This window comes from Clytia hemisphaerica, unplaced genomic scaffold, assembly GCF_902728285.1.
Source record: "Clytia hemisphaerica strain Z4C2 unplaced genomic scaffold, Clytia hemisphaerica genome assembly, whole genome shotgun sequence".
NCBI lineage: Eukaryota > Metazoa > Cnidaria > Hydrozoa > Leptothecata > Clytiidae > Clytia > Clytia hemisphaerica.
In genome coordinates, this window is record NW_027104529.1 from 1,017,893 (window position 1) to 1,029,958 (window position 12,066).

Sequence of the window (12,066 nt, forward strand, 5' to 3'; positions counted from 1 at the left end):
TTGGTAAGGAAATTCATCTCTATTGACTTCATTTTAAATAGTCGTTTGTTTCGGAGAATGCCATTGAGTTAACTAATAACTTTTAGAATAACTAATTTACGTGAAGTTGGAAACTTGCATCAGTGGAGGGAAACTTGCATAGCTGGCAGTTGATCATTAAAATAAAAAGTTTGAAATAAAAACAAAGCTTTCCGGGTTGTAAAATGTATAAATATCTCCTAATCATAAAGTGATATCATTTCATGTGTAATTATGTTTAATATCATTATTAAATTTGAGCTTACACGTCCAGCAGCAATTCCCACCCATGCCATGTCGTGATATCTTCTCGCATATGCGCATGATTTTTTAGTATCCAACCAAACGCTAATTAATTAAAACTTGAAAACTTAAAATGAGACTAAATGACAGATTACGAACGTGCAACAGCTAAAATATCAACTAACCAAATTTTGTCATTCAATTTCCGAGACAGCGCTTCGATTTTTAAGGCCTTGTGTAAAGGCCATTCGTAAAAAATTGTTTGGTTCCCGTCACTAGACCGACCGTGATTTCTATTGAAAAATTAGAGTCGGAGAGTAGGAAGCCATTTTTCTGACAGCTGAAACTCCACCATCACCCTCCATCAGTGTAGCTGGAACCTCGATATTCCAGGATTAGAAAAAGCTATACCTGTTATCTTTTTTTCTTTAAAGAATCAACAAGCCATTAACATCGATAAATTACACACATTTCCTCAGAAACTTTTAAAATTATCTGCCATTATGACTTTCTTGATCCGCTCCGAAATTAACCAATCGGGTTAGGTATCAGAATTCCTATGGGAGCTCTTTTTCCGAGATTTATAAAATAGCTAACTCGGCAAAAAAACTTTTCCAGGGGGTTAGAGGAATAAACAGAACTGTTATCATTTGTTTTTTTTAACCATATATTTAAATTTGCGCTCAAAAATACTTATATAAATAAGTTAATAATATTCAATATACTATTTGGTATCTCTATAAACACTTAAAGAAACGACATAGTTTATCATTTGGAATACCCCCGTATTTGAACCATTCTATCGTGGATGCAAAATAGGGCGGAATCTAAGTAGCACCCTCAGTGGAAGATTGCCGCCTCATCTTTATTCGCCCGCGCGAAAATGCGAGCTAATCATTTTTTCTCACGCGCTCAAGGGGAAAAGGAAAGTGATCGATATTCTTTGAAGGAAAAACGTCCGAAACAAACACAAAGACCAAAAGATGTATTTTTTTGTTGAGAATCGATCCTGTGAAGATGAAAAAATTTCTGCTTTGTGTTTTTTTCGGAACGCTGAAAAACTCTAATTTCGATCCTCCTTCAAGGTAAAGAGGTTGCGAGATTTGGGTTAGCGAGACAAAAATCGCTAAAAACTGGTAAAATCGTAATCCTCAAAAATCGAAGTTCCAGTTCTTTTTTGAGAGATCTAACCTCCAAGCAGGTCTTGACTGCGGAACCTCATCCCACGCATGCGCTCTAAAGGGGATGGATAGCTTAGCAATGATGATCGGTTATATGAGATTAACGCTAATCTTGCCGAAACCCGTTTATTCCGTTTTTTCCCGATTTTCAAGTCCGACCATATGGAATCATCAAAACAAACCAGCGGAGCTTTTGTGAAGTGAAAAAGAGGCTTAGGGCGATCAAATGTACGTTTACCGCCCTTTTCTAGGGAAAATTCCGCCCTCTCTCTCGGACTGTTTTGTTCAAACAAAAAATATTTTTCGCCCAACCGACCGACCGACCCAATTTTTGATAGTTGGAATGACCAAGGGATTTTTTACGGACGGCCAAAGTAAAAATAATTCCGCACATGTAAATGGGTCAGTGTTTGAGGTCCAGCAAAATTTCTGGGAAATAGCCTATCCGGCAGTGTGCGGATCTAGGTGGGTTCCGTCTCCCCCGTAGATAGAACTTTTTCTTGGGAAGTTGATCTTCAAATTAGTTTTCAAGTTTAGCTTGGCTCAAATCTTTTTATCTATGGCTCAAATTTTAGGCAATTTCTCATAGTTTTTGAAAATGTTAATTTCATTAAAAATATAGTTATATCTGGTTATATCCCTTTAGAAGTTTTGCGGCGCATTTGTTTGCTTGCGAGTCAAGTAAACGATATAGCGCTTTCGCAGCATTAATCTTTGATACGCATTTCGGCGGGACGCTAGTGTGACTAACTGCTTTTTGGTTGTTTTGCACTGACTATAAGTTTGTGTGTAACTTTATGGCATGTCTCAAAATGTTATAAGTTTGATGAAAAACACAGGCAAAATAGGTTTGTTTACCTCTAAGAGAACAAATGGTGGAGAGCAACAAACTATGGGCATGTAACACTGTTTTGCAAATAACAGAAAAGGTGTATGACATCATAAAATTGGAAATCTGATTTTTTTGCTCTTATAACTTTCAAACAATTTGTCATATATAAAAAAAAGTTATCTTTGGAAAGATATCACTTTTTTTAAATCTTTCAAGAGAGTGAAGAAAATTAAGATTAAGAAAAAAAAGAACTTCTTGTAAAATACTGTAAGTTGGATGTCGAAATTAGAAGAAGGGTGTTGACCTTAGCAACATCCCTCTTCTAATTTTAACATCCTTCTTTATATATAGGAATAAAAGGAAGGTCGGACTCCTCAACTGATTGCTAAGCAAAGAAAACTAGTTTCAAACAGTGTTCCAACTTTCCTTTATTCCTATCTCTAAAAAAAGGTGACAAAATTAGAAAAGGGATGTCGACATTAGACCAACTTACGGTAGCGCTTTAAATTACACAGTGTGCACCCCCCAGAATTGTGGGGAGGGGGGGTTGGTGTTTTATCTCAAAAATTTCCAGGTAAGGTGGGGGTTAATTTCTTTAGGTGGGACTTTTGGTGGGACTTTTGGTGTTTTGGTAAAAGTTAAAGTCAGTTTTTTCTTATTTCCAATTTTATTATAAACAAAATAAACAAAATTAGCATTCTCTTTTAATGATTGAAGTATTGAAAATATCTGGGTATTGTTTTAATTGTTTGCACACTATATGAATGAAACTTCAATCTCAGGTAGACCCGTTCTTTAGACTGCAATCCCTACACAATGGTCCTATACTGTCATCTTTTAATGAGTAGCAACTAATTAATTGGTCATTAAGAAACAAGGAAACAGTAAAATTTCCTTAGAGAACGGTGAATTTGTAGATTAAAAGATGCTTCTCTTAAAAGAATAAAAATTTGTTTAGGGGCATTTTTAGCCAATATTTTTTTTATTTAAAAAGGTATGTGTTCACCTTTCTTGACACATTCTCTTTAATTGATCATATCTTTAGAACAACAAATTTTTATATATCAAAAGTACTGTATATATTTTCTGAAAGCCAATAATATTCTCTTTCTAATGGTAAAAGTTTCAGCTGAATTTAAAAAACTAGGCAGGATATAATTAAGATCTTAAGAATTTTAACCTTACCTACTTTAAAGAAGTTAAAGTCACCCCTAGCTTTTGAATTCTGAAAAAATAATTTCGATACTATGTTCCCAATAGATCGAACTAAAAAAGTGTCTTGGGATTTTTTTTGGAATTGACTTTAATTTTTTAAATCCTAAATTCTGTAAAAATATCGATAAAAAAGTAAATTTAAATGTAATTTTTTCAGTTATCTGTAAATTGAGGAAAAACAACTCGGTTAGAAATAAAATCCTAAGACACTTTTTAAGTTTGATCTTTTGGGAATCTCATAAAAAAGAATGAAGTCGATATCTAAATGCTATGGGTGACTTTAACTTCGTTAAAAGTAGTTGTATGGTGTGGTAAAATTTCGTTTTTTTCTACATCAATTTGAAATTTTTAACGAGATGATTGCAGTTTATTTGAGTAATCAGTGAAATGTGTCAAAAACATTACTGTTCAATAGAGGTGAGAATAAACATCAGCTGAATTCTCTCTTTTTTCTTTGTTGTTTCCGAAAGAGACAATTATTTGAGTAAATAATCCATCATAAGACAAACTTTGTTTTGAATTTTAAATGGTTATAACTCTGGATCAAAACGTTCAAAAAAAGATTTTAAGATCGCAATTTTACCAAAATGAAATCCAGTAACTTTTCTTCCAATTTGACTGAAAAAAAACTTTTGACAAAAAATTGGAAAGAGGTGTACACATACCTTAAGTCTCTTTCATCACCAAAAACTTGGTATATAATAACTAAATATCTCCTAGGTCTATAAACAAAAAAAAATTACATCTCAGTACCACTGTTGATTTTATATAGGATGAGAAAGATGCAAAAAGAACAAGGCTAGAGTGTCTGCTTAGCCCTGGAGGGAAGACCGCGGCATTTCACCAAGGGGCCTATCCGAGGTGTACACCAGCGGTCTTACCTCCTAGAGCCTATGTGCCGACCTTCAAAAGGCCGAGTGGCCATTGACGCGAGGTCCAAAATGCAAGCTGAGCGAGGGAATCGTCCTGACAGAAAGAAAAAACAGACTCAGAGCGCGAAGGTAGAATGGAGATTCCCTGGAATATACAAACAAAGTGAAATATCAATCTAAATAAGATACTGTAATGGATAGAAATGTTCTATGTTATGTACAGTTAAAGTTTTTTTCTGTTTTCGGTAGATATAATATTCCTCATAGTGTAATGAGATGTGGCGAGTACAAGGGTGAGACAAGGGTCAATCGAGATTAGAGATTAGAGGTTGTGAGGCTAAACAGACGCCAGAAAAGTAATTGAGGCTAGGGATCTTCCGCGAGGGAATCCCCGGAAAAATCAAAATAAACTCAAAAACCCAAAAACGTAAACAAAATGCTGAGTTACAGAAAATTATCATAAAATTACAGAAAATTACAGAACATTATCATAAAAGTTGAACATTAAAAAAAAACTTTTATTTTATCTTTTGATCAGTGCTTTTGAGGTGTCCAAAATATGATAAAAAATTCGAACATTCCCCTGTACCAGATGGGACGTAACGTCATTGCAAAATATTTTTTATAAGAATCTACCATATCTTAACAATATTATGATTTAAATAGGAAACTAAAATTAACTTTGATTCTCCTTTGTTCGTCTTTGAAAATTTCACAATAAAAAGAACTATTTACAAATCATTTTTTTTAATGGGCATGAATTGATATTGACATACTTAGTAATGTTATAATCAATGCCATGCATAAATTTTTCAGAGCCATAAATATTTTTTCAACTTTCTTTACATAAATACCATTAAAATATACAAGATGAGAAAACATAAATTTATTGCCTGCAAGTATGACTTAGAAGAGCGCTCCTTTCTTATTCATGGTCTATGAATTGGAGTGGGAAAATTATGGCGGATGATGGTTTTTTAGCATATCTTTAGATATAACCCATGCTACAATAAACTAAACACGAAAAAGGGGTATTTTTTAGTGCAGAATATGACGATGGGGATTATTTTCAATTGTTTAGATTTTTCTACCCTCATTCCATTGCTAAGACTTTTAAGATCTATAGTTTAAAACTGCTGGACGCGTGATATCAAAAAAGTGAAATGAAGCCCGGACTGACTGTAACTAATGTATGTGCCAAAAATTAACCCTGAAACTTACAAGACTGTAGTGAATTTATAATAAAAGTCTAAGGGTGAAAAAGTTTTGGGCAATTGTTATTTATTGAAACAAAAGTGATCAATCAATTGATAAATGCACAGAAATGATAAATTTATCAAAGAATCTTGAGATTTTCAAGCTCTTATGAGGCTCCCCAGCGGTTTGCGTGAATACGTGAATGGGATTTTATCACTTGCGTAAATGCATGAAAATTCTTAAAATGCTGCGTGGACGTGTAAATTGAAAGTTCACTTGGAAGCCTTTCTTTATTAGTCATTACAAGAAAATTTGGAAATCTTGGCTTAATTTAGATTTACTTTTATTTGGCATTTCAGAATTTCAGTTTCAGGTTCCGGGCTCTTAAGTTCATCATTACATGTTTTTTTTATAAGCATTGCACTTGTAAGCATATCTAGGCTCAGATATGGGGAAAAATTAAGCATATGGCAAGCATTACTTGAGCCTACGAAAAATGTTTTTTCCTAATTTTGGCTTTTTTTGGCTGGAATTTTATGGATTTTCAGTATTTCCCTAAATTTATGCTTTGGATTGAAGCATCCCTCAAGCATTTTCAGCCTTATTAAGCGCTCAAACGCATCTCTGAACCTGTTTTCGGATTTTTGTATGCTTATAAAAAAACATGTATTAGTTGATATTCGACAAACAAACATTTAAGTGAAACTTATTGTTTTATAGAAAAATAAAAAAAAGTGGAAAATGATAAAATTTATTCTGCAGCACATTATAATCAATTTCGAAAATATAGCTGGTGATTTGCACAACCAAGCTTTGGAAATTACAAACCTTATGACAGTTGGTTCATATTTGTTTGTTGTCATTTTGCTACCTCTAATAGTAATAGTTTATGATGATATTTATGGTCCACTTATTGATGGTGTAAACCTTTATGTAGTTTTCATTATCGTAATGCCTATTTTGGTGATCACACCTGCTTTCATCTATGCTTGTTTTAAAAACTCAAAATATGGTAAAGTGGCACTTAATTGGCAGTTGCAATTAGCAGTAAGATATTTAAAAATATGTGAAACATCAGCTGTTTATACAAAGGCATTGCTACCTGATATTCAATTAAATGAAAGGTCAAATATTTCTTGGTATTGTCAATTAGCAGGGAGCTCCAAAGATGGTTTTGGATTTTTCCCGTTCTTGAGTTCCAATAAAGGTATTTTCCCAACATCAAAACCATTGATAACACAAGACATTGATGTTAATATTTTTATGGAAAATTTGATCTTGAACGAGAAAGAAAACTTGTTGTTTCACTCCCCTGGCTTTTGTCATATAAAAATTGACTCAAACTTATCATCACATGAATATTTTAAAGATTGTATTGTTTTTGACGGTTCAAATTACTTATTGTCTGGGCATCATATAATGAACAAAATGGCAGGATCATTGAGGGGAGAAATCGAATTCAATTATCCAGCATTGACCTATAAAACTATTCTTGATGGACCTTATGGGAAATTTAGATTTGATTCAGATATTGTGTTTGGTATCAAATTGTCATCATGGCCGGAAGCTGCTCAAAATTGGTCAAAGAGAGTTAAGAAAATGTTACCTGTTCATGTCATAGAAAGTGTTCATAAGAAATGCTGCTATTTGGTCCATAAACATTGCCCTTATAACCAGATTAGAAATGATTTAGATTGGAGATTATCTTTTGCAGAGGCTGAAACCATTCTTTTTCAATACCATTCAGAAAAACAAGCATTGAAGCTTGTTTACGTTATTTTGAAATTTGCCATTAAATTATACAGTCACGATAAGTTTTCACCTTATGTTGCTTTGAAATCTTACCATTTAAAAACTACTTTTCTATGGGTTGCAGAAAAAGAGAAATCATTGAAAGACTTTGATTTATACAAAATCCAAGATAATAAAACATTAGGTGAGTTAATGCTTCATGTTATTAAGGAATATCGACAATCTCTCTACCTTGGAAAATTAGATCATTATTTCATACCAGGAATTAATCTACTTGACATTTACTCTCAAGACGAGAGAACTGTTGCCATGCGATTGATGGATGAATTTTTAGAGCGACCATTGAATATTGTATCACGTTTTGATAATGCTCACATAGTTTTATGGAAAAGAGAACAATGGCATATTGTGATAACCTTTTTTGCAGCTGGTGCCTTATTTTTCACACAATATGCAGATCATGACTTATTTGGACCAACTTCTATTGCTGATCAGATTTTTATGATCGGGCGCATCTTTATCATTTTATTCATTATTTATATTTTTTTGGATCGATAGTGTTTATAAAATTATTTCACTTTTAACCAGATTTTTAAAATGCATTTATCTCTATTTATTTTGTAAAGTTTTTGTAATTAATTAATTTCATTTTTGATGTTATGATGGAAAATCAAAATAACCTGTTATTTGGGTAATCAAAGCAAATTTTGTTGCATATTTTTTGTTTTAATGTTATAAACTGTTCTTAAAATAAATAACATGAAGATCATCAGCATATTCTTATAGTTGATTTTAAAATTTTAACTTCCAGTTGGTCAAAACCAAAATTCCTTCCTTGAATAATGTTTGCCACCTGCCAGAGATGTGGAATCAGATCTTTTATATGTGTTGAACGTTGAAATAGAATGCGACTATTATATTTTGATTTTTCACATGTTTCGGACTTCTTAATTAGCAGTATCTTTTATATGAAATTTCCTTTTTTAGTATGATAAATAATTAAGAAAAAAGAAAAATGACAAAAAGAGGCAATAAAGGGAAAGGTTCTACACGTGCCAAACAAAACAAAGGTCGACAGCAACATGAGCCTCATACCAAAGATGCTGTAGAACGGAAAAGGGATGAACGAACACAAAAGAACAAATTAAAGAAAGAGAGGAGGCTAAAAGAATTTCATGGTGATTATACTGATGATGATTTTGTGAAGTTCAAACGTCAATTAGAGTATCAAGGATTCAAATTAAGAGAGATACAAGGAGATGGGTATGTGATTTCTTCAATTTGCTAAAACTATTCTCCTGGGACTTCAGGTATTAATGTTACTTTAAAAGCTCACGTTTTTTCTACAGGCTAAATACATAAAAAGCATACCTATTCTGAGTTGCGTTTGGGTCCGAACTGGGTCTTTAAAGTTAATATGGCTTTTTTCTTTGAGAAGAAAAGAAACTTAAGCAAATTCTAAGCCTTACCAGGAGGCAGACAAAGAATATTGCAGGTCTATACACACACTACACAATATATTGTCTGGCAAGATATCGGTGAATGCTGGACATAAATCGTAGAGTGCTCACAATACTAAAGAAAGTGTCCGCAATATATCGCCAGCTCAGTTTGCAGTACTCCTACGATACAGGAACAGAAAGAAACTTCATTTTCATCAAAGAGTACCTGTTGTTAGCTTTGTACATTATAAAGGTCTGCAAACTATTTCGCCTATATATTGTGTAGTCTTAGTAGCTTTAACTTACGTTCGTCTCTGTTTAATAATATATTATTATGAGGTTAAGCATACGTCAGCATAATCACGACGGTAGACGAAAAATGTAACAGGCTAGTGAAAATGCGAAATTTGATTGGTTGAAACTGGTTAAATTTTCGTTCGTCGGCGTGATTTTAACGATTTACTTAACTTCACTATTACATCGCTTTTTAGGAATTGTTTGTTTCGGGCACTAGCGGACCAGTTGAACGGTGACGACAAACTACACATGAGACATCGTAAAGATGTTGTTGAATATATGAAGAACCATGAGGATGATTTTGCTCCTTTTCTTGATGAAACTGTCACCTTTGAAAAATATTGTGAGTTTTAGCATCAAAATAATTGTACGTTATCGATAAAATATTAATTTTGAAAAAATTTGTCACTATTCTTTCTTCTTCTTTGTCGACGAACTTCTTACCAAGAAACTTTGTTGATCTTGTTGATCGACTGATAAATTTCATCATGAGACTTTGATACGTCAGTCTTACTTTGAAAAAAAATTTAGTGTCAATGCTAGGGACAAGCTGGAGTTTTTACAAGTTCTCGTTTGATTTGGTTGGTCGTTAACCTATAATAAAACAATTTTGTTACTTTTTCTAAAGAACGTGTCATCTCTATTACTTCAAATAACCAATTAGTAAAGTCTCTTGTAAAAACTCCAGCCCATCCCCAATGCTAAAGTGTATCCATATATAATTGGCAGTGAAAACAAGAAGGGTTTTTTTATAAATTTGGAGATTTGAAGTTTCACAGAAAAGTACTACCAAAAGATACCCATATCTTACCATATCTTGTGATTCTCTAAAGCATACAAAAAATTTCCACAAATACATTTGACTATCAAAAGTTACATTATTGTTTCCACTGCAAATTATATCTGGATACACTTTAGTTGAATATTAAAGACAAGGCTTACTAATTCAAAAGTATTTTGTTCGAATGAAGGTCTGCTTTTAGAAAGTCATTTTCACAAAACCAATTGCAAATAACAGCCAGGCAAGTGAAATGAGAACTTGTGCTAAAATGTATCATTTCTTTGAAATTGAGTCAAGAAACAAAGTATAAGCTTTATGGATTCAAAAACTAATTTTCGATTTGGTATTTTTCTCTCGGTTATTTGATTTCAGTGAAGAATTTATCATCAACTGGTACATACGGAGGGAACGATTCCATTGTGGCTTTTGCAAGAAAGAATACTGTTGATGTGGTCATTCACCAGTATGACAGGTTGGTAGACAGATTAATGTAAACAACTTTAGTTTATTGAAGTCCCTGACCCTCTGAAATATTTAATATAGAGGTGGTTAAGTCTGTTCTTGTCCATATCTGCATTTAACCCTCTCTTCCAGTAAACAACTAAGCTCAGATGCAATATGTCATATTATGCACTAATTGGTGCTGTGAGACACGCTACACCCGGGTGTTCCAAAAAAATAGTTTATCAAGATATTAGGACAGAAAGTTTCGAAAATATATTTAAAACAGCGATCTTTAATGTAATCTTCAAAAAACTCACAATATTTCGACAAACTAGTGGAAACGTTTTTTGACGCACCCAGTGTAATTAGCTGTTGTTTTCAAAAGAATTGTTTCTCATCTTGTTTTAGTCCTGCATTCATTATCAACGGTTCGGAAGGTGGATGCACCATCAAAGTTCATTTAGCTTACCATACAATGGAACATTATTCATCAGTACGAACTGCTGGTGACCCAGGAGATGGGCCTGCTCATATGTTCCATACCACTAAACTTCTCACAAAACAGGTTCGAAAGTTTCAATGTCACCACATCACAGTGGTCTGTCAACTATAGACAGCGAGTAATGTGTTTCACTCCACCTTTTTGATCATACCTTCTGCACTTTCTCATTATACTTATTCTTCAATTAAATACTACCTACGATGAGTTTTCGTTTTCGATTAAATTAAAAATTACCATCAAATTTCCTTAAGAAACTTATAAACGCTCCTATACTATTCGACATTCCATTATTCGAGCATACTTTGATGACAATAGGCTATTTCACAGTCGAAATGAATCATGGGTAATCAGGACTGGTTGCACTTCCATAAAAGCTTACTATTTCACAGTCGAAATGACGTTGGTTTGTCACAAAAACCTCCAAAAATTTAGATTAACAGAAAGTCGTTATCGAGTGCGGTGGTCCTGATTACCCATAATTCCTTTCGACCGTGAAACAGCTTGTTTTGAGTATCTTGAAAATTATTACTCCTTCATTTGATCTCTTGCGTTTGATGAGAACTTTAGGTAGCTTTCAATTCAAGTTTTTGATTTTTCTATTTTTGAATTAGATATTTAAAATTCAATCCCTAAAAAGAGGCAAACAATTATTAATATATTTCTGAAGATAATTGTAAGAGTTATGAAATAGTTTGGAATAATTTTTCAGATTTTTAAAGAAGTACTTTTCATTTTTTTTCTTAACAGTCAAATAGTGAGAAGCCAAAAGAAGAAAAGAAGAAGTCTGCGACCGCCCGCGAAGAAGAAAGGATAGCGAAAGAGAAAGAAAAAGAGCGGAAATTTCATGAAGATCTCAACAGAGCATGCGCGAAATCTTTGGATGATGAAGGAGGAGATAGTGATGAATATGTTAACGTTCGTCAAGAGAGAATCGAAATGATCAAAGGAACCACTGGCTTTCATGTAAGATCTCATGAGCACTAAGAAAAAGACAAATCTAATTTTGATTTCGTCATATACCTTATCGGGGAAAAAAATGTCGGCGGAAAGTGACGAAAATTTTGAGGGGGTGACGAAATTTTTCCCCGACATTTTATCACCCGACCAAAACTTTACCCGAATTTTTTATCCCCGACCAATACATTTACCCCAAATCTTATACCACAACCAAAATCTAAATCTAATTTTTTTACACCTTTATTTACCGAAATTGGTGCTTTAAACGTCGAATTAGAAGATCCATTTTCAAGCTAATGAAGGAAACCATTTCTTTTGGACAATTTAGTCGGG

At 33.3% G+C, this 12,066-nt stretch overlaps 1 protein-coding gene across 1 annotated transcript in view; it reads left to right on the forward strand.

The window, feature by feature from the left end:
* The first annotated feature begins 8,297 nt into the window (after positions 1–8,297).
* The window catches only part of LOC136822157 (uncharacterized), a 96,170-nt gene continuing 92,401 nt past the window's right edge, over positions 8,298–12,066 (forward strand). The window contains exons 1-5 of the mRNA XM_067078398.1: positions 8,298–8,573; positions 9,244–9,392; positions 10,203–10,302; positions 10,683–10,839; positions 11,524–11,739. Coding sequence (XP_066934499.1) covers positions 8,326–8,573; positions 9,244–9,392; positions 10,203–10,302; positions 10,683–10,839; positions 11,524–11,739 — 870 coding nt within the window. The 5' untranslated portion in view covers positions 8,298–8,325. The remainder of the gene's footprint in view (positions 8,574–9,243; positions 9,393–10,202; positions 10,303–10,682; positions 10,840–11,523; positions 11,740–12,066) is intronic.